At 39.9% G+C, this 25,183-nt stretch overlaps 1 protein-coding gene across 6 annotated transcripts in view; it reads right to left on the bottom strand.

Annotated features, from left to right (window-relative positions):
• LOC116938758 (dual specificity calcium/calmodulin-dependent 3',5'-cyclic nucleotide phosphodiesterase 1A) overlaps positions 1 to 25,183 on the bottom strand; it is a 226,388-nt gene that overhangs the window by 97,756 nt on the left and 103,449 nt on the right. Inside the window, exon 1 of one of the 6 annotated variants that reach the window (XM_032946346.2) lies at positions 19,920 to 20,375. The exons of the other annotated variants lie outside the window; for them this stretch is intronic. Coding sequence (XP_032802237.2) covers positions 19,920 to 19,999 — 80 coding nt within the window. The 5' untranslated portion in view covers positions 20,000 to 20,375. Of the gene's footprint in view, positions 1 to 19,919; positions 20,376 to 25,183 lie in introns of those variants that run through there. 6 annotated transcript variants of the gene reach the window in all.

Raw genomic sequence — 25,183 nt, forward strand, 5'->3', positions numbered from 1 at the left:
CTTGTGTTGTGGCCGAAACGTCGTGATTTTTGTTATTTTATTTTTTACCTACGTGACTTTACCCAATAGAACCAGAGAGTATGTACTTATCCATCAAGTGACTTCTTTTGAAATATGAGGACTCATATGGCATTAAGTTGGAAAAACAGAATAACCTTAAAAGCAGTATCATACACAAATTCGATCCACTGCTGCATGAAGACCTCCCCATGCTGTTTAGAATACGGAGGTTCTGACACACTGGTGCAGAGGATGAAGACGAACACACATTTACTATTACTATGCTGGTTTACTCAGTGAGTAATGATGCTCACTGAGTCTCATGGCTCTTTATCAGGAAGGTCCTGCCAAGTATTCACAGCAGGGCGGGGGAGGGGGGGTGATAACTTCCGTGTACAATTCCAATAGAATAATTTGCAAGTAAAATTCTTCAAATTTGGCAAAAAATGGACAATGACACCAGCATACAGTGGTCTACTCTTGTGAATTACATCACGGGATCTCTAAAGTCCATCATGAAGCAGGAAACCTGTATTATAATGGTTCATATACCCACCGTATTAATCAGGGCGACCATTGGTTCGAACCGTGCACCTCAAGCGACGGATGTCGCTTGACTAGGTCATATCACCACCACCGCAGTACTGCGGATGAAATTGGTCTTGTTTTTTCATTTATTAAATAAAAGCACTTGTGTTTTATCATCCATGAATTTAATTAATGTTAGTTGAAGCATTGTTTTGGAAAAATAATTTGAAAGTTTTTTTTTGCTATCGAGTTTCAGTGAGCACAGATCACTATGGGGGACCTGGGTTTCCTGTGACATTTCCATTACATGAGGAAATGCCGCAGAAAATTGGTGTGGGTGATAAATCTTTGTAACTATCCATGAATTCACGGATAATCCATGCTCATGCATTATTGACTTATATACAAATTTTGCTATCCATTACAGGCTCCCCCCCCCCCCCCCGGCACATATAAGTACAAGAAAACTGGTTATAGCAGCAGTGGTTATCACGTTGCACTATCACCTGAGTTACAATAGATCCCTGCCCATTGTTCGCATTGGAGGTGAGTAATCTCTGATCTGGTTTTGAGGCACCTTCACAAAATTGCATTGTCCAGAGTGGGGAAGTGTGACCAAAGAAAACCATCCATGATCGACAGAGTGTGGGGAACCCTGTGATAACAAAGGACTGTTTTTTTATTTTATCATAGCAGAAACATAGACATCTATGCTTTTTGTTAAGGAACATTTTTAAAGACCCAACACTCACCAGTCTGGCCAATAATGTTTAGAAAAGCATGTTGAATTTTATTTTTTTTACAAGTTGAATGGTACTGTTTTTAAGGATTTTCTATTTTTTCCCCTATGTAATGTCATTGACAAAAAAAGTGGTTAGCATTAGGTACAATAGCCCTCGGCTCTGGAGTGCTTGACACCTTGTCACTATGATCCCAAACAATTTTTTTCTCAAATTGATAGTGGAAGCTCTCCCACTGACAGGGAATTGTGACATGACACGGTAAAATGCGATTGGCTGTCAAATGGTCAGTATGGGAATGCGTCAGTAGCGTCACACTACGTAAAAGTATAGGTATCCTTGTCAACATTGATTTTTGGATATTTCCTTCATACGCTGCATGGTGAACGTCTTACTGTAAATAAAATAAACATTACATGCCTGGAAGACTCTAATCTCTTGCCACATATGGCTGGCATTGTATTCACAATTCTATATAAGGAACTGTCCATGTTAGTAATACAGCTGATTAACAAAAATAAACCGAATACATCGAACTGGTGACAAGAAATTATCTATTGTCTTGCAGAACCACTCGATCAAACTAAAAAAATCGTCAGGTTTATTGGTGTTCATTTAAAGAGTAATAGGGCTACGTTGTACGTCACCTGTCAGAATAACAATAATGAATATGGAATTGCCAGAAATGTACCTCTGCAGACAGTGACATCCAATCTGTAAGACGGGGTTCCAAGGGCTTTCAGAAGTTGCTTTGCCTCACTGAATAAAGATGTAATTTGCTTGGTAACAATCAAGATCAGTTTGTTGGCAAAGGAAGGGAAAGTGGTATAGTCAGCACCAAACAGAAGCTGTGATCAAGAAAAGGATGGATTGGTGCAGATTTTGGGGTTGTATTTCCCACAGCGGCCGAAGAAAAGTAGTGAAAATCAATAGTGTCCTGACGACTGTGAAAAATAGACACATAAAGGTCTGCAGCAACATATCTCCTAAGACGGGGACTTATTATCCAGCACAACAACAATCCGCTTCTCAGCGAGGCTGAAGCCCTCTTTGGTGAGGAAGATGCCAAACTGCCCTCACGTAGCGCACAGCTATGACACAGGCGCTGTTTCTCAGATGGGGGTGGGAGGCGAGGTGGCAGCAATTTTTGAAGAACTTTCAGCAAGCGTTTCTATAGAAGCTGCCTGGAAGCATAGTGACAGGGTGTCAAGCGCTCTACAGAATAAATGGTTATACCGTTTACAAAGGTATTGTGAACTTGTATTCCAAATGTGGAATGTTTTCCGTACAGTCCGTCATCACATCTCTCCCTCGATTTAAGGAACGAAACGGGAGGATTTCTCCACAAATCTGGCTGTTGCCTGATGAAGCTGGTTGTAATTACTGGCGAAACGACGTACTCAGATTGGATATGTTGTGGCTTTGTTCTCCAACACACTGGCGTACTGTACTAGTAACACATTGGCACGTTCTGTTTACGTGACAAACCTTACTAATTAGCTGTGTCGGGTGGTGGCGGGTTTAACGACACATTTATATATTTACGCGATCCAACCCAAAAAAAACCCTGTATTATGGATGATATTTGTCGCGAAAACCTACGTGTTACAATGACAGTACGCAGTGTTTCCATTGCACAACTGCGGTTGACTTATTTCACTAAACCCCCAGGAGGATAATGGGCTGAGTGCAACTCGGCTGGGATTTGAACTCACGTTCTTGAAACCGATAGGGCTATCAATAAACACCGCTAAATTCTGGCCACGTGGCCCAACGGTGATTATAGATAACAATGGACACTCATTGTAAAGTCATTAAGCCACATGACCCAAATGACCCTTTTGATTTAACTGCTTTCATTACAATCAATCAGTATTTTCAATTCATCAAATTAAGCACTTAACCACTTCCATAGATTGTCGGCCTATAAAGGAATGATTTCCAACAATTTATTGCAAATAATGTAATTATATCCTGGCTTTTGGTCTGCAACAGTATAACTTGTGGACGAGGTCATTATGACAGTTTCATCTGTAAGTTGAATTGGTATACTATATATCTTTAAACATGCGTTACAAAATTCTCCATAATTTATTTTGGGAAGATGCTGGTATCATGCTACAGCTCCCAGTGCCCCGAAAAGATGCCTAATTCATGAGCCGCATGGAAGCCAATGTTCCCAGCTATTCCTGCAAGACGCAGATTAGTAATATGGCTCTGAAAAAAAAAGTGCACAGACAACCAGCGTTTAATCCCAGTGTACACGTGGTTTCATCTTTCAATTAAATAATACCCTTCAGTAAACACGACCATATTTATGGCCATAATTCATCCAAAGGGGCTCTAGTCTTCAAAAAAAGATCATAATTAGCAGTCACCGAACAGGTCATATTCTCATTTGAGCCTTGACTATCGCATAAGGCAAGTACAGTCATTTGTTTTCATATGGGTAAATGAAAAGGCGTGATTTTGAAAATGTGATTGAAGCATCTTTTACCATACTCTTTGGTTCTTTCGGTAAAGTCACGCAGGTAGAAAATAAAGTAAAATTTAAAAAAAAAATTCCTGCAGCCACGAAAACATCAAATCAAGATCTTTTACCATATTTGTGATTTTCATCATCATCGGTGGCAGCAGCAGCCATGGTCAATTTACTGTTGGATTATGGCTTCTCCAAGCCGCTGCCATCTCTTTCATGATCCTGCAATGTAATAATCCCACCCTAGCACCTGTGCACGAGCTGATTTCATCACTGTATCATCGATGGACATCCTCTTGGACGCGTTTCATTCCTTGGCTGGTACTCCACCGTCCACCGTCCCCTCTCGCAGTATGTCCTCTGCCCAAGCCCATTCGCTTTTCTCAACAATCAGAATGATGTCTTTAACCTGCTTGCATTCTGTAATCCACGTGTCCCTCGTCATGTTTCTCAATGTAATTCCAAGCATAAAATATCTCCACGCTTATTTATGCACTTTTCAGTTTTTGTTCCAAAATGTTCATAAATGGCCATGGCAATTCCTGAATCGTATCTCCTATCAGGTAGCGCTTACGAATGCAAAACGATCTCATTTTAGTTAAATTGCTGTGTTACTTTTCATTATCAGTCTCAGCTTTCCAAAAACACTCCAAGCTGCACTTGCCTGCCTCTGGATTTCATCTTTAAGATGTATTCCCAATGTCTAGCTTTTCATTGGATTCTGTGGGCTATGTGACTCATGGTGCATATTAAGGAAATATCATCGTAACGAGAATTAAATGTCACGTTTGAAATACACGAGTGAAACCCATTGGTTGAGAGTTTCACAATGTTTAACCCCCCCCGCCCCCCCCGACAACCTGTCTCATTGTAAATTTTAAAAAAATAACAAAAGTATCCCGGGACCGGCCCAGGACACACTGGTGAGACTTTGTCACTCGGCTGGCCTGGGAACGCCTGGGAATTCCCCAGGAAAAGCTAGACTCAACGTGCTGTCGCCGTGACCCTCAGCAGGACAAGCTGATTGAGAAACGAACGAATGAACATAAGAACACATTGTCACGTGTTCTATAATATAAATTCAAACAGCAACTTCATATCTGTTTTCGAGTGAGATATTATGCAGCACTATACATACGAGTCGTTTCATTGTATCAAATCTTCATTTGAGAAATGCACTTGCGCTTTACATGTCTGATTAGCATGGACAGCAACATACGGTGCGAAAGAAGTTCAACATACCTACGTGTTTACTCTCTTACATTTTACATGAAGACACCAATAATTAAAATCTTAACATATGAGCATTGGTAATAACTTTATCATTTGGCGATTGTTAATCATTAAAAATATAATTTTTGTTACGTTGAATAACTTCACGAAACGTAATCATTGTAATGTTTTTGCATATAAACATTGCAGCATCCCTTGTTCCCATTTACTGTACGCGAAGGGAAGTTTAAGCCCTTTCATCGAAAGGCCCAAAACCTCTCATTGTAGTATTTTCCAGTATCACCGATCTGAAAACCACCTCAACGAATTGTATTTTGTATTGCTCACTACCACCAGTGTCCACATAGGCAAGAGAGCACACAACAGCGACTCACAGATGGAATTATTTTACTCAATATATGCCTCTTGTAATACCCCCTACTTTCTTTCTTAACCGTTCTAAAGACTTTTCATATTCTGGTAATGGGATATCAAATAAGAAGCAACACAAAGCTTATGATAAATGATTGGCCATGACCTTGGCTTCCAATATAAATCAGCAGAAAAATTAAGAATACCATGAGTGAGGACAAAAAAAAGTCTGCACTCAGCATAACAAAAACATGAGAGACTCCAGACGAGAAAATAATCACGCAAATATATGTTTATATTATGTAACATTGAAACGTCAATAACTCTTGATCACGTAGATGTATTATTTAATTCACTAGATCCATTATTTCACTAAAATCAATGTATATTATTGACAGCTACTGCTTGACTCATGCTTCAAATGTATTAAGGGAATTACTTGATATTAATCCGCAATTCAACGTAAGTTAATTATGTTTTAGTCCTAGAATATTGGGCAACAGACAACTGTAAGATTGGGCATCGCGAACACATAAAATTACATATAAAATATAAAATTATCAGCAGGATATAGCAGACAGAGGGTGGCCACCCAATGAGAAGGAAGTCGTCAATTGGGGTGATTACGTTTGAGATGATGATAAGAATTACAATATAGATGTATAGTATAATTTTGACTCGTTAATTTGGCTACCAATAAATCACCATTAAGTCACAATGCATTTAAAAAAAAAATCATGGCTAATGGTGCCAATTGGGGAATGTGAAATTTCACCACCGACAACTTAATCATCTTCTGTCGGGGCACCGTTAACACGGTGCAGATGGATTTGGCTCACGGGACTGACAAGTCTGTCGTATGACATTTGCAAACCTGGACACAGTAACATCAGCTATATCCCCTGGAGCACTGCCATCACACCTGCTCCTCCTGTTCAGCCGGTGACTGGTGAGAGGAAACATTGATTCCCCCATGGTAAGCCACAGTATTGCCTCTGAGTTCTATACAGTCCATATTTGACTTGGCTTATGTATATATTGATATTCAATAGAATATTCGTATTCCCATGTGAACTATATTTCGTGCAATGGGACAGTCTGCAGAGATATTGAATGTTTAAAAAAAAATAACTCCACATTGTAGAGGAACTGAATGTAGCTCACTGTATTTAACATCTATCAGCACATCCAGTAAACTGGAGCTTGATTAAAAATGAGCTAGAAGCAACACAATAATTCTACAAGGACTCAATACAAAAAATTACGTGGAAAGAAGCTGAACATTATTGCATGATTTTACAATATTTTAACATTCGTCACTATGACATGTTTTGTAACTAGTTAGTAGTAAAAAATAAATACATTACACCTTCATGATATAACTCAAAAGAAACGAATGGTGAATCATATTGGTCGTGAAAGCGTGCGTACATGAAATTATATAGTTTCCACTCCATCTCGTGAAATGTCAGAAGCGACGCAGGATTTGAACTGGGATAGTGCTTAGATGGGTATCAACCAAGGCTGCTGCGGAGCAACGTTGTTCGTCAGAGTGTTTTGAAGCAAAATCCATTATTGTACTGTCCTTCTATGCCCCCGGTATCTATGCCCACTCTGCCATCACCAAGCTTCACTGGACCAGCATGATGAAGTATGGTCAAAGAACTCCCGTGACCCGCACAACATGGAGAGGACCTCAGCCAGTAGTGGATTTAAAAAAAGAGCAAACCATGTACATGTGTGCACATCATTAGACCTCCTTTGCCAGTACCAAAATGTAATAATAGGGTTTTTCCCCTTTTTCTGGCAACAAAACTGAAACCTTTTTACAAGGATTCATGTTACTGCATTAACCACAATACCTGCAGTCAAAATGCAAACATAAACATACTATGATAATATATGTGGCATTGTCCTTGAAACTGATTGGTCCACACCAAGGGACGGCTTTCTTTTGAGCCTCGACCCAATTGGTGCTCGACCAGATGACGCCAAAAGGCGTACAGCTCAAAGACAATGCACTATCAAAGTAATGAGGGCTCGGGGTGAGTATCTACATCATTAGACCTCCTTTGCCAGTACCAAAATTTAATAATAGGGTTTTTCCCCTTTTTTCTGGCAACAAAACTGAAACCTTTTTACAAGGATTCGTGTCTGCATTAACCACAATACCTGCAGTCAAAATGCAAACAAAAAACATACTATGATAATATATGTGGCATTGTCCTTGAAACTGATTGGTCCACACCAAGGGACGGCTTTCTTTAATGTGTGCACATTTTAACGTTTATCGGTTACTTTTAGTCAAACAGTTATAATTAATAGTTGCAGTTAAAAAATATATGTTATTACTCTTGTAACATATATTCTCTAGTCATATATAGTATAGTAATATCTATCACATATATACGTGTAATATATATTGCTATAGAGAATGCATTACTTCATTAGTTGCCAGTGTGATATTGTATCATGGTGGAAATGTTGACACTCTAATTAAATGCATTGCAACAATTGTTGCCTATTTATATTATCATACTTGACATCTATACAATTTCAAAGTCTCTTCCATCCTTGATCAATTAATGATACAGCCATTGCTTAGACCAGCTCCTTGACGTAAGTGTATCGAATTTGTAATTTCTGTAGTAGTGCCAACATTATGAAACAATATACTATTGTCTATTAGGAAAGCTGGCGAGAGACCCAATCTCTCAAACAGGTTTTAAGCAGGAAGATCTTTTATATTCTTTGGTTCTTTCGGTAAAGTCACGTAGATATGAAAATAATAATACAAATAAAGTGAATAAAAATAGTAAAATAAAATAACAAAAAACACACTAATATTGACTGTAGCCTGGTTCTTATTCGGAGTGAGTGTACCGGCAATCTCTAATGTGGACTGTAGCCTGGTTATTAAGTTTGGTGAGTGTACTGGCAGTCCATAATGTCGACTATAGCAATGGTTATTAAGCTGGGTGAGTGTACTGGCAGTCTATAATGTAGACTGTAGCCTGGTTCTGAACCTGAGTGAGCGCACTGGTAGTCTATCATGTAGACTTATTCTGGTTCTTTCAGTAATAAAATTAAAATAAGAATAAAAATAAAACGAAAAAACTAAACCCATGACGTTTCGATCGCAACACAAGCGGTCGTCATCAGGAAAAGGAGGGTTAGCCTCTAAAGGCAAACTGTTTATAAAGGTTTAGAGATGGGCATAGCCTGTGTCAGCAGCATGGGTGGGGAAGCTGATGTTAATGTAAGAGAAAGCAACGCCAACGCAGTGGGTCTACATCAATCAAAGGGCCGCCAGGCAATCATTGCACCTCGCTCCACATACCCACACTGCTGACGGTGAAGGATGACCCAAAGTGGTTGATGACATCCTTCCAATGATTGCTGAGCTTATAACCATCCTCTCGGTTGAAATTGTGTCTGTATATATGGATGGCTTCATGAACGAATCTTTGTTGATAGCCAGTAGGCTTGCAAAGTACCATCGTCTTAGAGAAATACATCTCGTGTGAGCCAGTCGCATTGAGATAATGATCAGCCACGGCAGAAGTATTGGTCCTACCGTGTTTCAAATCTCCCTTATGCTTACGAACACGGTCCGAGACATGTCGCTCAGGAAGATTTTATTAAATAACTTATTTTGCAGAGGTCGTATGCCTTGAGAATAATTTCATGAGTCAAAGGTGCATCTTAATATAATATATATCGATCGCCACGGTACTGATTTTATCGTTAAAATTAATGACAGGATTTTTCTTCATCACATTTAGTCAGTACAACTATCCGCGATTTTGGCTATCTGCGAATCGCATCTGGAACTCTACATGACTGCATCGAGAGAGAGAGAAATACATTGATGAGAGAGAATGTGATGAGTTTTAAAAAAGATGAGATAAAAAGATGAGATAGAGAAGAACTTCTGAAAGTTTTAGGAATTTGCTATTCACGAGCATCACTAGAACGTATCCCTCGCGAATAACAAGGGAATACTGTATACAAATAATTATGCACGTGCATGATATAAACTGAATGGGAATAATAATGAAGTGTGAGGGAGATAATTAAAGCAATCAATATGACTAAGTCTGTCAGAGCTAAATCCAGTGATTGTAAAGATATAAAAAAAATCTACACATTCGTCAATAACATTGTCGGCAAAAAATAAAAAAATGCAACAGGTGACATTTCAGACAATGGTCCTTCTTCATAGCACAAATATGTAAAAAAATATATATTACAGATAGCAATTCTAAATAACACTTGATTATTCGTTTGGTTTGGCACGTAAAAACAATTCATACTCATGTGTAATCTTTATGTGCAGCTTTCGTGACTGCAGGAATCCATACTTATTGGTTATTATTATTATTTTTCCGCCCGAGGACGACCGCTTGTGTTGCGATCGAAACGTCGTGATATTTTATTTTTTATTTTATTTTTCTACCTACGTGACTTTACCGAAAGAACCAAAGAGTACCCATGTGTAGGCCATTCAGCTGGCTTGCGTCTTGAACCAACTTACTCACGGTACAATGTAATTGATGATGCACGGGACACGCAAAATGTCCGTGCGATGACAGTTCTGAAGTCAGCTCTACTGGGATTCCACATAACCCAAATGAGAGAGTAGACAGACCAACAACAACAGTTACCAGTTGTCACTCAGTGGCAGTCACATCAACACAGCTATTGTGCTGGGTTAGGTGCATATAACAACAACCGCCATTCGCCACTACGTGGCGGTGACGTCACCACGACGCATGTGCCAGGCCATGTGCACCTTGAGGCCACGTGAAGTGTCGAACGCCCGCTGGCAGGAGATCACGGGGCAGACCCAGGTGCCACGGGTCAACTGACTGAGATGACTGGCTGATGCACCACCTGTGCCCCTTACTGTGTCAACCTGCTGTGCTTTAGCCACCCGGCGCTCCGCTCGTTGTTGTGAGCGTCGCTCCTCCGCCCTCCGTTGTTGTTGGAGGGCGACTGCCTCCAACTGCCCAGTAGCGTCCTTCACGAGCCTCCTCCACAGAGGCCGATCTTGACACCGCTGGTACCAGTCATTGGCAAGTCCACTCAGCTCCACGTCCTCCTGTACCACATCACTCCATCTCTTCTCTAGCCCGTGCCGCGCCCGTTAAGCCCCCTCGATCCGGCCGAACAAAAGCTGTTTCGGCATGCGGTGGCTGGGCATGCGGGCTACATGACCCAGCCAACGCAGGCTTGCCTGCCAGAGGAGCTCACCGTTGGGACCTTGCCCAGATCTTTCAAGGATTTGTGAGCTCCTCACACAATCCAGCCTGGTTAAACCCAGGATGGATCATAGGAAGGCTAGCCTAAATGTTTCTAACCAGCGAAGATGTTCCATTAAGGTGGTCCACGTTTCGTAAGCGTAGAGAAGGGAGGGAATGACCGTGGCCGAGAAGACCTGAAGCTTAGTGCGGAGCGACAGACCAGGTAGCTTCCACACAGCATTACGCAACCGATGAAAATATATTGCCGCTCGACTGATTCGGAGTGAGACCTCTGCTGTTAAACTGGAGCCAGTCATAAGCACACTGCTCAGGTATGGGAAACTCTCCACTCTATCCACAACTGCCCCACCACCGATTGGGAGTTGTGGGGGTGGAGTGTCCGATGGTACAAAATATCCAGGCAGGTGCTTAGTTTTGGTGGGGCTGATAGTAAGGCCCCATCTCTTAGTGGCACGCTCCAGTCTCAGCAGCAGCGTTTCCAACTCCTCCTCTGAATGAGCAGCTATTACCAAATCATCGGCATACATAACGTGGTTGAGCAATAGGGAGCCATCCCTTGACTGCACCCGGGCATCGATCAGCCTCCCATTATATCTGTACCAAATGGAGATTCCCCTGGTACAGCTATTGAAGGCTTCACGAACTATGTGGTCAAATAAATGTTAAATAATGTGGGAGCCAGAGGACATCCCTGTCGCACCCCAAGGTGTACAGGGAATGGCTCTGACTCCCAGCCACGTAGTTTTACCCGGGCCCGCTCACCATCATGAAGGTCCTTAATGATCGTGAGCAGGGGATCATCGACTCCAAAAGCACGAAGAACAACCCAGAGCCCAGGCCTACTGATGGTATCATAGGCCTTGACCAGGTCAATAAAGCAGAGGTGCATATGCACCCATGTACACACACACATACAAATACGTACACCAGTGTGCACATACAGTATAAAGACAAAGATCCCCCGCATATCCTCAACAGATTGCAGGGGCAAGTGTTGTTAGCGAGCACCTATGAAGGCTAGTACGGCACACGAGGGGGTGGGTGGTTAGCATCACGCCGGGCCACCTTTGTCTCCCGGGTTGGTAGCGCAGCCCACTTCAAACTACACTACTGCTCCCCACATACCATACATATACACGCACACATCTCAATGCAGCAACTTTAAAGAAAAGGCGGGGGGGGGGGTGATTTGTTTAAATCAGATCTGGCATTTGTCACATTCAAATAAAAACACATTTAGCTGTTTTGCCAAAATACTTCCTTACAACATGTTATAATAGCAGAACTGTGGCTGGTCTCCAGGAAATCACAAGCATGGGTGTTAAAAGTGATACAGTGAGGGGAAAAACAAGTATTTGATCCCCTGCTGATTTTGTACGTTTGCCCACTGACAAAGAAATGATTAGTCCATAATTTTAATGGTAGGTGTATTTGAACAGTGAGAGACAGAATAACAACAACAAAATCCAGAAAAAACGCAAGTCAAAAATGTTATAAATTGATTTGCATTTTAATGAGGGAAATAAGTATTTGACCTCTCTGCAAAACATGACTTAGTACTTGGTGGCAAAACCCTTGTTGGCAATCACAGAGGTCAGACGTTGCTCGTAGTTGGCCACCAGGTTTGCACACATCTCAGGAGGGATTTTGTCCCACTCCTCTTTGCAGATCTTCTCCAAGTCATTAAGGTTTCGAGGCTGACGTTTGGCAACTCGAACCTTCAGCTCCCTCCACAGATTTTCTATGGGATTAAGGTCTGGAGACTGGCTAGGCCACTCCAGGACCTTAATGTGCTTCTTCTTGAGCCACTCCTTTGCTGCCTTGGCCGTGTGTTTTGGGTCATTGTCATGCTGGAATACCCATCCACGACCCATTTTCAATGACCTAGCTGAGGGAAGGAGGTTCTCACCCAAGATTTGACAGTACATGGCCCCGTCCATCGTCCCTTTGATGTGGTAAAGTTGTCCTGTCCCCTTATCAGAAAAACACCCCCAATGCATAATGTTTCCACCTCCATGTTTGACGGTGGGGATGGTGTTCTTGGGGTCATAGGCAGCATTCCTCCTCCTCCAAACGCGGCGAGTTGAGTTGATGCCAAAGAGCTCCATTTTGGTCTCATCTGACCACAACACTTTCACCCAGTTGTCCTCTGAATCATTCAGATGTTCATTGGCAAACTTCAGACAGGCATGTATATGTGCTTTCTTGAGCAGGGGGACCTTGCGGGCTCTGCAGGATTTCAGTCCTTCACGACGTAGTGTGTTACCAATTGTTTTCTTGGTGACTATGATCCCAGCTGCCTTGAGATCATTGACAAGATCCTCCCGTGTAGTTCTGGGCTGATTCCTCACCGTTCTCATGATCATTGCAACTCCACAAGGTGAGATCTTGCATGGAGCCCCAGGCCGAGGGAAATTGACAGTTCTTTTGTATTTCTTCCATTTGCGAATAATCGCACCAACTGTTTTCACCTTCTCACCAAGCTGCTTGGCAATGGTCTTGTAGCCCATTCCAGCCTTGTGTAGGTCTACAATCTTGTCCCTGACATCCTTGGAGAGCTCTTTGGTCTTGGCCATGGTGGAGAGTTTGGAATCTGATTGATTGATTGCTTCTGTGGACAGGTGTCTTTTATACAGGTAACGAGCTGAGATTAGGAGCACACTCTTAAAGGGAGTGCTCCTAATCTCAGCTTGTTACCTGTATAAAAGACACCTGGGAGCCAGAATTCTTTCTGATTGAGAGGGGTCAAATACTTATTTCCCTCATTAAAAATGCAAATCAATTTATAACATTTTTGACATGCATTTTTTCTAGATTTTATTGTTGTTATTCTGTCTCTCACTGTTCAAATAAACCTACCATTAAAATTATAGATTGATAATTTCTTTGTCAGTGGGCAAACGTACAAAATCAGCAGGGGATCAAATACTTTTTTTCCCTCACTGTAAGAGCAAAGGAATATTATGAAATGTAACTTCGACGAAATCCACGGCACGAGAAAGTGTGACATTTTAATTTCAGCATGTCAGAGAGGCTTGCCATTACATTCCAATATACAAACACAATGCATTGATCGTTGTTTTCCAGACGACAGTTACGTGTATAATTTCGATTGAAAACTTGCAATTTTAAATACGTGAAAATATTTTTTAACTTTCCATTTTCATGTTGTGTCATTTATGAAAACAGTTTACTTACTATGTTTGAAGCTCAATTAATGTCAAAAGGCAGAAGTATTTTGATGGGTTTAATGCATGTAGATGCTTTTCGACATTATTAATGTTAAATACGTTTAACTCAGCTACACATTGATAACCAATCACAGTAATATCTACTAAAGGAAATAAGATGTTCAGTTTTAAACTGTAGTTTGACGTCCATCTGCAAATGCTCTTCTTTAGCAATGCACGCATTTTTGGCCAGATGATTTACAATGAGTTTGGTCAAGTATGGCTTGCAATAGACATTTGGCTGGTGGAAAATTTGGGATCATCCAAGTAATGTGTTCAAATTATTACAAGAAATAAGGTCAAGTAGGTATGAAAGTAGTATCTACAATGCACTACTAAAACAACATCCTTACCCTTTGGCTATTGGCATGGCTTAAAATGTGTTTCATAAAATCTGAAAACTAATAAACTCAACTGGCATTGCCTTCAGTGCAGGGCATTTGAGAGCAGTTCAGGCACCCACAGCACTTGATCAAGATTGAGAGTGGGGAAAGGAAGTGAAAAAAAAACCCTTTCAAAAAGGCACGTTCTCAAAAAATGTTCTTCATAAAATACCCCTATTCAGTTCTAAAAAGGGACAAACACGCAATTTATTATTTCTTTACTCTACAGTGCAGTATCCATCTGTACACTGGTGGCTACGCTAATTCAAGTGTCTGTCCGAGAAATTTTATATAAACTACGATACACAGGTGAACAAATATCTCATAAATTTTGATTTAAAGTTTTTTGTGACTGCAGGGATTCATATTCTTGGTTCTTTCGGTAAAGTCACGTAGAAGGGAAACAATAAAATGATAAAAATATAAAACAATAAAATTATAACGACGTTTCGTGAACACAAAGCAAACCTGAAACACGGTAGGACCAACACCTCGGCCGTGGCAGATCACTGTTATAATTCAGTAGGCTCACATGACATTGACTTCTCCAAGACAGAGGTTCTTTGCAAGCCATCTGGCTACCATGAGAGATTCGTTCATGAGGCTATCCACATATACAAACACAGAGACAATTTCAACCGAGAAGATGGATTCTGGCTTAGCAATCATTGGAAGGATTTGATAAACCATTTCGGGTCTTAATTGATTGATCACGCTTAAGGTGGCTTTCAGACCGCATCCATTATTTTTCGTCTCCCCCCCTCCTCTTTTCCGAACATAGATAGACTCGTCCATCTGGACTAACTGTCAAATCGATATCCGTGGTGCTAACGTTAAAAAACACCACTTTTTTCAAAATGTATTGTTGTGGTTTTCACACCTGATGATGATTGCTTGTGTTGCAGTCGAAACGTCGTGAGAATTGCATTGTTTAATATATTTTTTTTTATTGTTTCCCTTCTACGTGACTTTACCGAAAGAAACAATAATATAAATATCTGATAGTTGTTCAGTCGACAATACACAACACTCGTCAACACACTGCAGGATTAAGGGCTCCCTACACCATTTCCATAATGGAGGGTTTCTGGCCATCCTTTACAGTGCTGACCAGTGCAGGTTGGTCAGTTCTGATCACTCGGCAACGATGTTAGCCATGCTCAGGAGTTGAACTCAGGTTGCTGGGATTCATAGTGCAGGATGCACTCACTGTGTCACTGCTCCATCCTGTATTCATTCTCGTGAGTTTTATTTTAATGTGTTTTATTGTTAAAGAATGTTGAACAACATAATATTGTAAAAGAGCTTGGCGCGTGCTCGCCATAAGTCCTTGCAGATCATATCTATTCAGAGTGAAATGTTTTTTTTTCATTAAATTAATAGACATTGGGCAATTCTAGAGAAACGTGGAAATAAAAAAAAATATATCTGAAGTAGCTCATGCAGAATCGGAATCTTTATTTAGACTGGAAGAATCCGATGAGCTATGAAGCTCTTTTTCATAGATGTCCAGTAGGGGTGGGTCGGAAAGTGAAATACATTGGTACAGTATGTGATACTGTTCAACCGTACAAGGTTAAACATAGGCTTTATTTTAATTGATTTAAACGGTGCTAGTTAAATAGTTTTTTAAAAATTATTATTCATGACACCAGCAGCTTTGATTTAAGATAAATATTGTCATCAAAATGCCATATCTTATCAAATGCTTCTGATTCAATGCATTTTACATGATCAATATTTGATTGATCGTGTACACTATTTAATTATTAATTTTGAATAACTGCACACTTGCTCACGACAGGAAAAAAATCCTTCCACGCAAACCATTTTACGTTTAGAATATTCCAATTATGATTATGAGTGTCAGTGTTTTGACATAAACTATCATATAGATATATATTTTCACGGTATTATGTGTTTTGGAATGAATACACTCGAATCTGTGTATTGCATTTACCAAGTAAATGGTAAAGATTGATTATTTTACTCTCCTTTTCTCAAAGGACGTGACTGAAAATGTTTAAAGAAGCATCTTTTGTTTAACTTGTTAATATAAAATAAGTCATCGTCATAAAATGTGAGCACACGATTGCCAGTCTTATATCACACACATCACAAATCAAAAAGCTGCAGATGTGTTTTGTTCAATAAAGGAAGCGGTTGGAACTTCGACTCATAAATTTGTTTTTGTTCAAAGCATATGGCAATGCTGTTGCTTGCTCGAAATAGCACATACATCTTTAATGTGTCTGTTTATGCAACAGAGAAACATAGGCTTGAAATAACCACACCTCTGTTGAGAAAATGCCTGCCATGTGCTCTTAATTTACTCTGTGGTTATATGTAAAACGTCAGACGCATGGAAAATCCAGAATATGGTGCCAATTCCCTATCACCAAGTTCTTCATTCTTTGTTAAACTCAACATTTATTTTTTTAATTATCTTTACATGATGAATTGTCTTGTATATCGACTCAAACGGTAAAGGTCAGCTGGCCATTTTAAAGTTTTATTTTAATTCCCTTTAAGGCAGGAAAAAAACATGCGGAAATGGCCAAAGCCGAACAATGATAGGAAGCTTGCTTTTATACAATGAGGAAATGTGCTCCGGTATTTTTGAGCAACCTGGGCTCTAGACATTATTAAATATATATTTTTTAAAAATTCAATACAAATTGGACTGTGTCCAGCACTGACATGCATGGATATTCAAATGCACACCTCATTCTCCTACCGAGCTTGTTGCATTCTATATAAAGGAGACATAACAAGACCAATGATGTGATAGAAAAGTTATAGCGTTGACCTTTGTGGTTTTAGTTACAATGGCATACACATGCATCTGGTTATAAATTCACAAAATGTAGGTGTATGCGTACGACAATGGAATTAATAAAAATGTAAAAATACAGCCTTTTGTCAGTCTACTGCTAGATTACAGCCTTATTATTTTCAGTCATGGAGATTGTTTTACCAAATGTTATCATTGCTGGGCAATGCGGGTTTTGAAGGGCTGGCCTCGGACCAGTGCAGATATCACTCGCTACTAATGTTAGCCCTGGCCGGGAATTGAACTCAGGCCGCCAGATTTACATTGCAGCATACTACATAGGTATGTTGAACTTCTTTGACACCGTATATAGCCAATCATGCTAATCGGAGCTGCACTCCACGCTCCACAATATATACACAACCAAAGTTACTTTCGCACGCAGGAATCGGAGCCAGTTTTTTTGATCAATTTTGCTGGATGCAAGCTATGTTTAGACTGCAGGGAGTGCTGGCACCATACATTGTCGAGCATCTACAATAAGTCATAAATTGTACACCAACGTGTTATTTACGAGGATGTGTCTCTTGCATGAAATGCATTAATGATGCTCTCACCTGTATGGCCAACGTGACCACATATCTGTATAAGCTGCATTACTCAGTTTGTTTTTGCTTTAAGTTACGAATACATTATAAGGTCGCCCTCATTTACACATAAAGTGCTTGCCACAAATGAACCACAATACCTTGCTGATCTCGTCAAGGAGCATAAAGCGTCACGTTAACTACAATCATCCTTGCAGCAGCTTTTGGCTGGCCATCGCACAAAGATGGTCACTGCATTGCGCTTTCAGATGCGCTTCTGTGGCCATCTGGAACGCTCTTCCTTCAGCTATTAGGAAGCCACTGGAGCTATGCACTTTTAAATATAGATTGAAAACTCATTTCTTGAGAACTGCTTTTTGTGCTTAGTTTGTTGTCCTTCCCCTGCACTTCCGATTGGCACGGTTGGCTACGCACAGTGCGGAAGAAGTTCGACATACGGTCGTACGGTGCATAGCGATGAAATATTGAATGTACAGCAGACAATTGCTTTATTAAAAAATAGTCAAAGACTAAGCCAAACCACATTTCTGAACCATGAATTGATTCGTAAAAAGGGGCTGAATTTCAGATACATATGAAAGTGCTTACAAGTAAAATGTCTGTCAGTATCCAGAATAATTCACGTCGTTTGGATGTATAGACAGCATTAAACATATTAATGCACTCGTTTGTAAGCAATGAAATTACTGTGGTCTTTGAACGTGGAAAGTTAATGTGGCTTATTTTTAATTATCATCATTTTAACACCAACATCAAACATACAAATTAAAGCTTGGAAACAAATCCATATATATAAAAAAATGATACCATTTTTGGAAAGGCTATAATATCATTTGTATATTCGGTTTAGTCTTTCGTTGGTTATTATAGATGTGACACCTACTTGAAAGTTGTGTAACATTCAGTGACAATATTTCACTGCATGTTTGGGATTTGTAACCTCCAAATGAAGAATGCTTGTGTCCATATGCTATCTGTATGCCTTGCATGACGAGAATTGAAAATTGCATTCATTAATTTAGCACAAGTAATACCAAATAAATAATTACTTTTACGATTGCGATTTCATAATTATATTGTTGCAATCATCAGCATCAATGATTATTATTGTTACTTGAACACAGGAGGCATATACAAATGTTTACGGTTCGGCAGTATTGTATGGTCAGGATGAGCAAGTCAGTTACAAAGTTGCTGAGTGAGATCTTAGTGACAAAAAACTTACCACATAATCTTTTTAGCGTAAATACAATACATTTTATTAAATCGACAAGTCTCCCGAAGCAGGAACTAGACTGTCATAGGAATGTGAAATTTATAAAACTATCTCAGAGCACCCAACGGAGATGAATAACGCCCAATGGTGTCCGTTTGACGATGAAGTTACTCCACACTTCGGATATCGGTGGTCAAACGAGACATCGATCATGTCCAGCAAGCATTACTGTACACCTGCACTGAGGTTGCATCTCTATAAAATGTCAAATTTCTTCTGTGCATCATGCATCACGTGCTGTACGCGTTTAAGGTTATTACAGTGAAAAAATATCCCTTAAAGGACATCTATCAGCACATTTTAACTTCACATTCCCAAAATAGTATTCAAAATCATTCTGATTCACACGCAAAGTTAAAACGTTTCGAAATAGAAAAATATATATTCACATTTTATGAAATCCTATTATAGGAGCCACTATCCTTTTCGTAAACCCATTAAACTTGTGAAATATCATTTAAACTGTCTCCAGTAAGAATTTAAACAGTTTAACATGTAGCAGGCTTTCGCGACCAATATCATCCATAATAGAGGTTTATTTTTGGGTTAGATCGCGTAAATATATAAATGTGTCGTTAAAACCCGCCACCACCCAACACAGCCAACTAGTAAGGTTTGTCACGTAAACAGAACGTGGCCAATTCGTCACTAGCACAGCACACCGGTGTGTTGGAGAGCCAAGCCACAACATTTACAATCTGAGTACGACGTTTCGCCAGTGTCTAGTTGCAATTACTGGCGAAACGTCATAATCAGTTTGTAAATGTTGTGGCTTGACTCTCCAAGCCACAACAGTTGGCATGTTCTGTTTACGTGACAACTCTTACTAGTTGTCTGTGTCGGGTGGTGGCGGGTTTTGATGACACACGTATATATTTAAACGATCTAACCCAAAAAAAAACTTTATTATGGAAGCATTTAAACGTTGCTTTACATAAGACACGTAAAAACAAAATATTTTCCCGTATTTAAAGGAAAATTAAAGAAATAACTACACTCGTGAACAACAAGTTACTTAGATCCAAAAGCATGTTTTTGTATCACTGTATACCTGGCGATGGGCTGCTGCAGCAGAGATTTCTTGATGGTCACGTGCTGTTCCATTGCGGCTATGCTGACAGCGATGTACATCACAAGATGTGCATGTCCTCCCAGACATGCAGCTAAACTACCAAGTGTAAGTTACACTATATCTCCCATGACCCCCCAGGGTGGATGAAAAGTGGAGTAAGTTTCCTGAGCTGTCCGCTCAAATAGCTCATGTACACTTTACTTGTTTTTTTAATAATTATGTAGCTTTACTGCAATGCTAAATAAGATGAACACAACGAAGAGTTTAAGTATTATGTTTTGTATGAATCGGCAAAGATTCGTTCGTATTGGTCTACGGGTTCTAGCCGGCTTCGAAGATCATGCGTAAAAACTTGGCTTTGAGCTGACTTGCTGTCAGTGGAACATGCACTTAAAAGTCTTTACGTGCACAGAAAGCTGGAAACAAGCTCAGTAGGATCATGACGTCAGCGCTGGGCAGGATGCGGCCAAACCTTCAACGGCCAAAAAAGGAGCGCAAGTTATGGGGCAATAAATAAACACTCCTTGGGCAATTGGCGCACATCTTGCATGATTTTCTCCCACTATGCTCGCATTTCCTTATTTTTTTCTACACATAATCTGTGCATAACAGCTAAAAAAATTCATGCATGATACAATGCTGATGGTTTGGGTTATTTTTTCTTTATTTATTATGATTATTATTACACTTGCCCTAGAAGCCCTCACAGAGTCTTGAGACTCTTTTTCAGGAGGGTCCTGACAAGTTTTTCACAGTGGGGGGGGGGGGGGGCGATGCTATAATTTGCGATTCCAATTGAGCAACGTTGCAGTACATTTATTGGCATTGGGATGTTTGGCCAATAATACGTTACATTGTACGTGTTTTTTGAGCTGTGGGAGGAAACCGGAGGACCCAGAGGAAACCAATGCAGAACAGAGGGAGAACATACCAACATACAAACTCGACTCGAACGCAGGACCTTCTCGCTATGAGGTACAAGTGTCACCACTGTGCCATCCTGCCACCCAACATAAGCTTGATTGTTTACTCAAAAATAACTTGAAAATGTATTCCATGTGGAAACCGCATGCACGAGCGAGGATTTATGTTGTGCATGAGTTATGAGGCTGGTGCAATCAAACGAGCATCTAAACAGCGGAATGTAAGCGTTTAAGCCAGATGAAAGTCGTACAGTTCCCTCGCGATTTTTTTTGAGCAACGAATACATTTTCATTTTCAAACGTATACGAGTTAATCGTGTTTTTGTTTCAAGCTTAATGACTTGAATTAAGGCCAAAAACTATTCGGTCTCGACAACTAAATTTCGTATGTTCATTCACGGTGCATGTAGCTAACCCCTGTTACATTCATCGTGAGCAGCAGAGAGATGGCTCCGTGCTTGCCAGATGTTTTAAGGGCATGCACGGATGGCTAACTGGCAGTGGAAACTAAAAGAGAAGTAACAATTCAAGTCTGTTCTTTCCTTGAGGGCCCATATTAAATAAATCCATGAGTTTGTTGGAAATATTTAAGTAATTGCATTACAAGGTCGTATTAGACATCTCCATCGTGATGTTTTTCATGCAATTGAATTCACTGATCATAAATGCATCAGGGTTGGGGTTTGTCTTTTTTTCAAAGTCATCCATTTCTCCAAAACTAAAAACTGAAATTTAGAAGACCATACATTTCAATAGACAGGCGTTTAGTAATGGAATTCATTTTTTCAATCAATCAACACGTGGATTAATCCATGTGTTCATTTAAATCAGGTAAGCCAATCTTGAGATTATCTTATTTGTATGCTCTATCTCTTGTGGAGAGTTGTGGTTGTATAGGGACAGTCGTATATTTGTTGTGCAGTTGTAAATCTTTTTATATGTGTAATATATGCTGCAACACAAGCAGGCATACAATAGAACATTCTTGGAAATTATTTATGTGGTATTAATGTCCAATGTATATCCAGTGTTGCTTTGATTACTTCCCCACAGATGTTATTTAGATGGCTGCTATTGTCAATTGAAAGTTACAAACTGATTTGGTGGTGAGAATGCCCAACCACTTGGCCATTCTAAATCCTCAAATCTCTTTTTGGCTTTTGTGAATCCTACTTTGGCCTTGAATAGCCGCCATTCAAACTTCAAGCCACGGTTATGCCATGTAAATAAGCATGGCTCCTGATAAGCTACTTACGTATTTGTTGTGACAATTGACATTACATAATAGTACATATACCTTGGCTTCCACACAATTAGCCACGGTCACAAATGGTTCAACACAGAGTTTTTTTTTCAACTTGTGCAGTCCCTAAGCGTGTGCAGTGGATTATCTCTCAGGCATGCTCACTGTACTCCCATTGCTCTTGATATTGATTGCTGTTTAAAAACAAACATTGTTGAGATGAGTTTCTGTCATCATCCCCTTCATTTGAAGAAACAGTCCCACAGAGGCTATAGTTTGCACCGTGTGTTTTATCTCACAATGTATAAAGCATGAAATGTATATATTTCCTCATATTGCAGTCAAACTGTAATTCTAAAATGACTATGCTGACTGTTTTTTTTTCACATTTTATATCTTCAAGGGTTGTGCTATCAGTTGTATGTAAGCAACAACCACACCAGGGGAGAATAGCAGACGATCAAACGTCATTCAAAGAACGTGATCTGTTTTTTGAGCCATTCTACACCCTACAATGTGAAACAAAGAGCTCTCCATATTCATATATATTTTTTTTATAGAATGTGGAGTATGTCTAATTCAAAAACTGAAAACCATGTTGGCGAAGACATTTGGGGTTTCTGTAGATTTCATGAGCACAAGCCGCAGCTTGGTTAATTTCAACTCAATTATTTTTACCCCATCATATTTTTTTTCAGCCATTTGTTGCAGGCCAAAGGTCTGCCAATGCTCTAATGGGAAAATGCCACCAGACTGGATACTAATGGGCTGTGTGCCCCTTTACAAATAAATGAATAAAATAATTTAAAAAAATAAAGTCATACGTGTAAAAAGAATGCCGATAATATAATCATCGCTGAGAGAAAGAAAAAAAAACATACATTATGTTTTAGATTTTCTAAAATTTAAAGAATAGAAGATTTACGAGTTCCAAAACAGGGTCTTAAATTCTAGCACAATTTAAAGTGCTACATTGTTATACAGATATAACAATAACACGTTTATCTCTTTTTCAGAGAATAAAATGCATAGTTACACATTGAAATACAAACTATATATTGTTTACAATGTTTCAATGTTTACAATGTTGATAGCCTTGACAAATTAAAGAAAACTTGCAAAGGGAATTGTAAAATAGTCTCTTGTGACAATTGTAAAAAAAAACTGGTCTTATCTGTCATCTGGTACGATAAAGAGAGGGTAAAGAGTCAATATTAGGTTTGACACTCTTTACAATTGCGTATATAACGTAGCTGTTTATGGAGCATTTTAAACATTCAAACAGCAGATTGTCTAATGTTCTAAGTGTCAATGCGAATGAATGCATGCGTGGGATGCAAAGGCGAACACAATAAACGTCAATTGAATTAAATATAACTCTTGAGAATGGTGCATAGACTCATATTTCTTTAATGATCATTGTATTTAGTAAACTAGACCACAATACAATGAGTACATACACCTTAATTTGAATTGCAAACACACCTTCAGCATTTCATTTGCAAATTCATTGCTCTTATTCGCAAATTTGTTTTTATACGGAACAAAACATCCTCTGAGTATATTTGTAACCGTTTGCTGATGCATCATTGCTAAAACCGTCTTAAGGGGCCGTCCATAAATGACGTCACGCGATTTTGGACGAATTTTGACCCCCCACCCCCTTCGTCACACAGCGTCACAAAAAGTCAGACCCCCCTCAAATATGACGTCACAAAGCTCTGCCCCCCCCCAAAAAAAATATTCTTCAAATCACTTTAAACTATTGTCATTGTAGTGCGTATTTAATGTGGCGCTGCACTCTGATGTTGTAGGAGAAAACATTTATTAAAAAGTATATTTAATTAAGTAGAACGTGTTGTCTATATTTATTTAAAGCTGCGCATTTTGATGTGACGTCACGTTTCTCAACCCCCCCCATCGTCACAAATATCTGACCCCCCCAGGTACGTGACGTCATTTATGGACGGCCCCTAAGACACAGCAGGCTGCATTGTATGCAAGCGCATGCTGAAATTGACAAGAGGCGTTCATGACAATCACTGTATTCTCATGTTTGTGATGACTATAGTAATTCATATTCTTAGTTTTTTCGGTAAAGTCACGTTGAAGAGAAACAACAGAAAAAAAATAACCATCATTTTAACATTTACCAGATGTGTGTTCTGGAAAATGTGATACACAAATACATTGGGGTGGTGTGAAAGGTGACGGTGCCACCCCAAAGTTGCTTGCTCACACCACTGCTAGGAGAAGGGCCTCTATTAGAGGGAGCTCTGTAGAACCTCCCCACCGCCTTGAGGACATTTGCCTACTCTTCTTCTCCATCGGCTAAATGTCCTGGATGAGTCGAGAGTAGCCAGACGTTACCCCACAGCACGCGACCTGCCAATCGACGATGGTTGTACCCATTTATACTGCTGGGTGAACCGAGGCTGGAGGAATTTAGAAACGTGCCCATTATTTAAACTGCTATACCGGGAGATGAAATAGAACCAAAAACCTCTGCATTGCCAAGTGCAGCGTGCGAACCAATTGCAACTGTGGCCGTGGCTTCTACCCCCCCCCCGCCCCCCCCCGATGACGTCTGGCGGGGACGCATCTGCATTGGCCCACCGGGTCTTTAATTCCCACGGTATTTGCGCACCAATCTGTGCGTGGAAAATTGTTGTGCAAAATTAATGCCGCGCGTGGGCGTACGTTTATTTATGCGGCGCGCATGTGCAGGTGTAAGTGTGCATCTTCAACATGCGACGTGTGCGAACTTGCATGCAGCCAAAGAAACATTCAATTATACACACATCATAGTCTACAAAGTACAATTTGCTTTGTTTAGAAATTCCATTCGGTCAATACTAATAAACTCAGCCATTGGCTCACATTTTGTGTGTTTCTTTAGCAACCGAGATTGATACCTGTAGTCAAACTTAATGGCTGCCTCTACTGTCTGGGAATATCTCTTCCTGGCTATGCCACATTGCTGGACTCTTTGCCCGTGTTTAATTATATTCCTATCAGTTATCCTACATGTAAACGTTCCCTCTAGCCTATTTACATTGCACATCAGCTTATTTTCT

Source organism: Petromyzon marinus, chromosome 4, assembly GCF_048934315.1.
Source record: "Petromyzon marinus isolate PM22_M1 ecotype Great Lakes invasive population chromosome 4, UKy_Petmar_22M1.pri1.0, whole genome shotgun sequence".
NCBI classification, from domain to species: domain Eukaryota; kingdom Metazoa; phylum Chordata; class Hyperoartia; order Petromyzontiformes; family Petromyzontidae; genus Petromyzon; species Petromyzon marinus.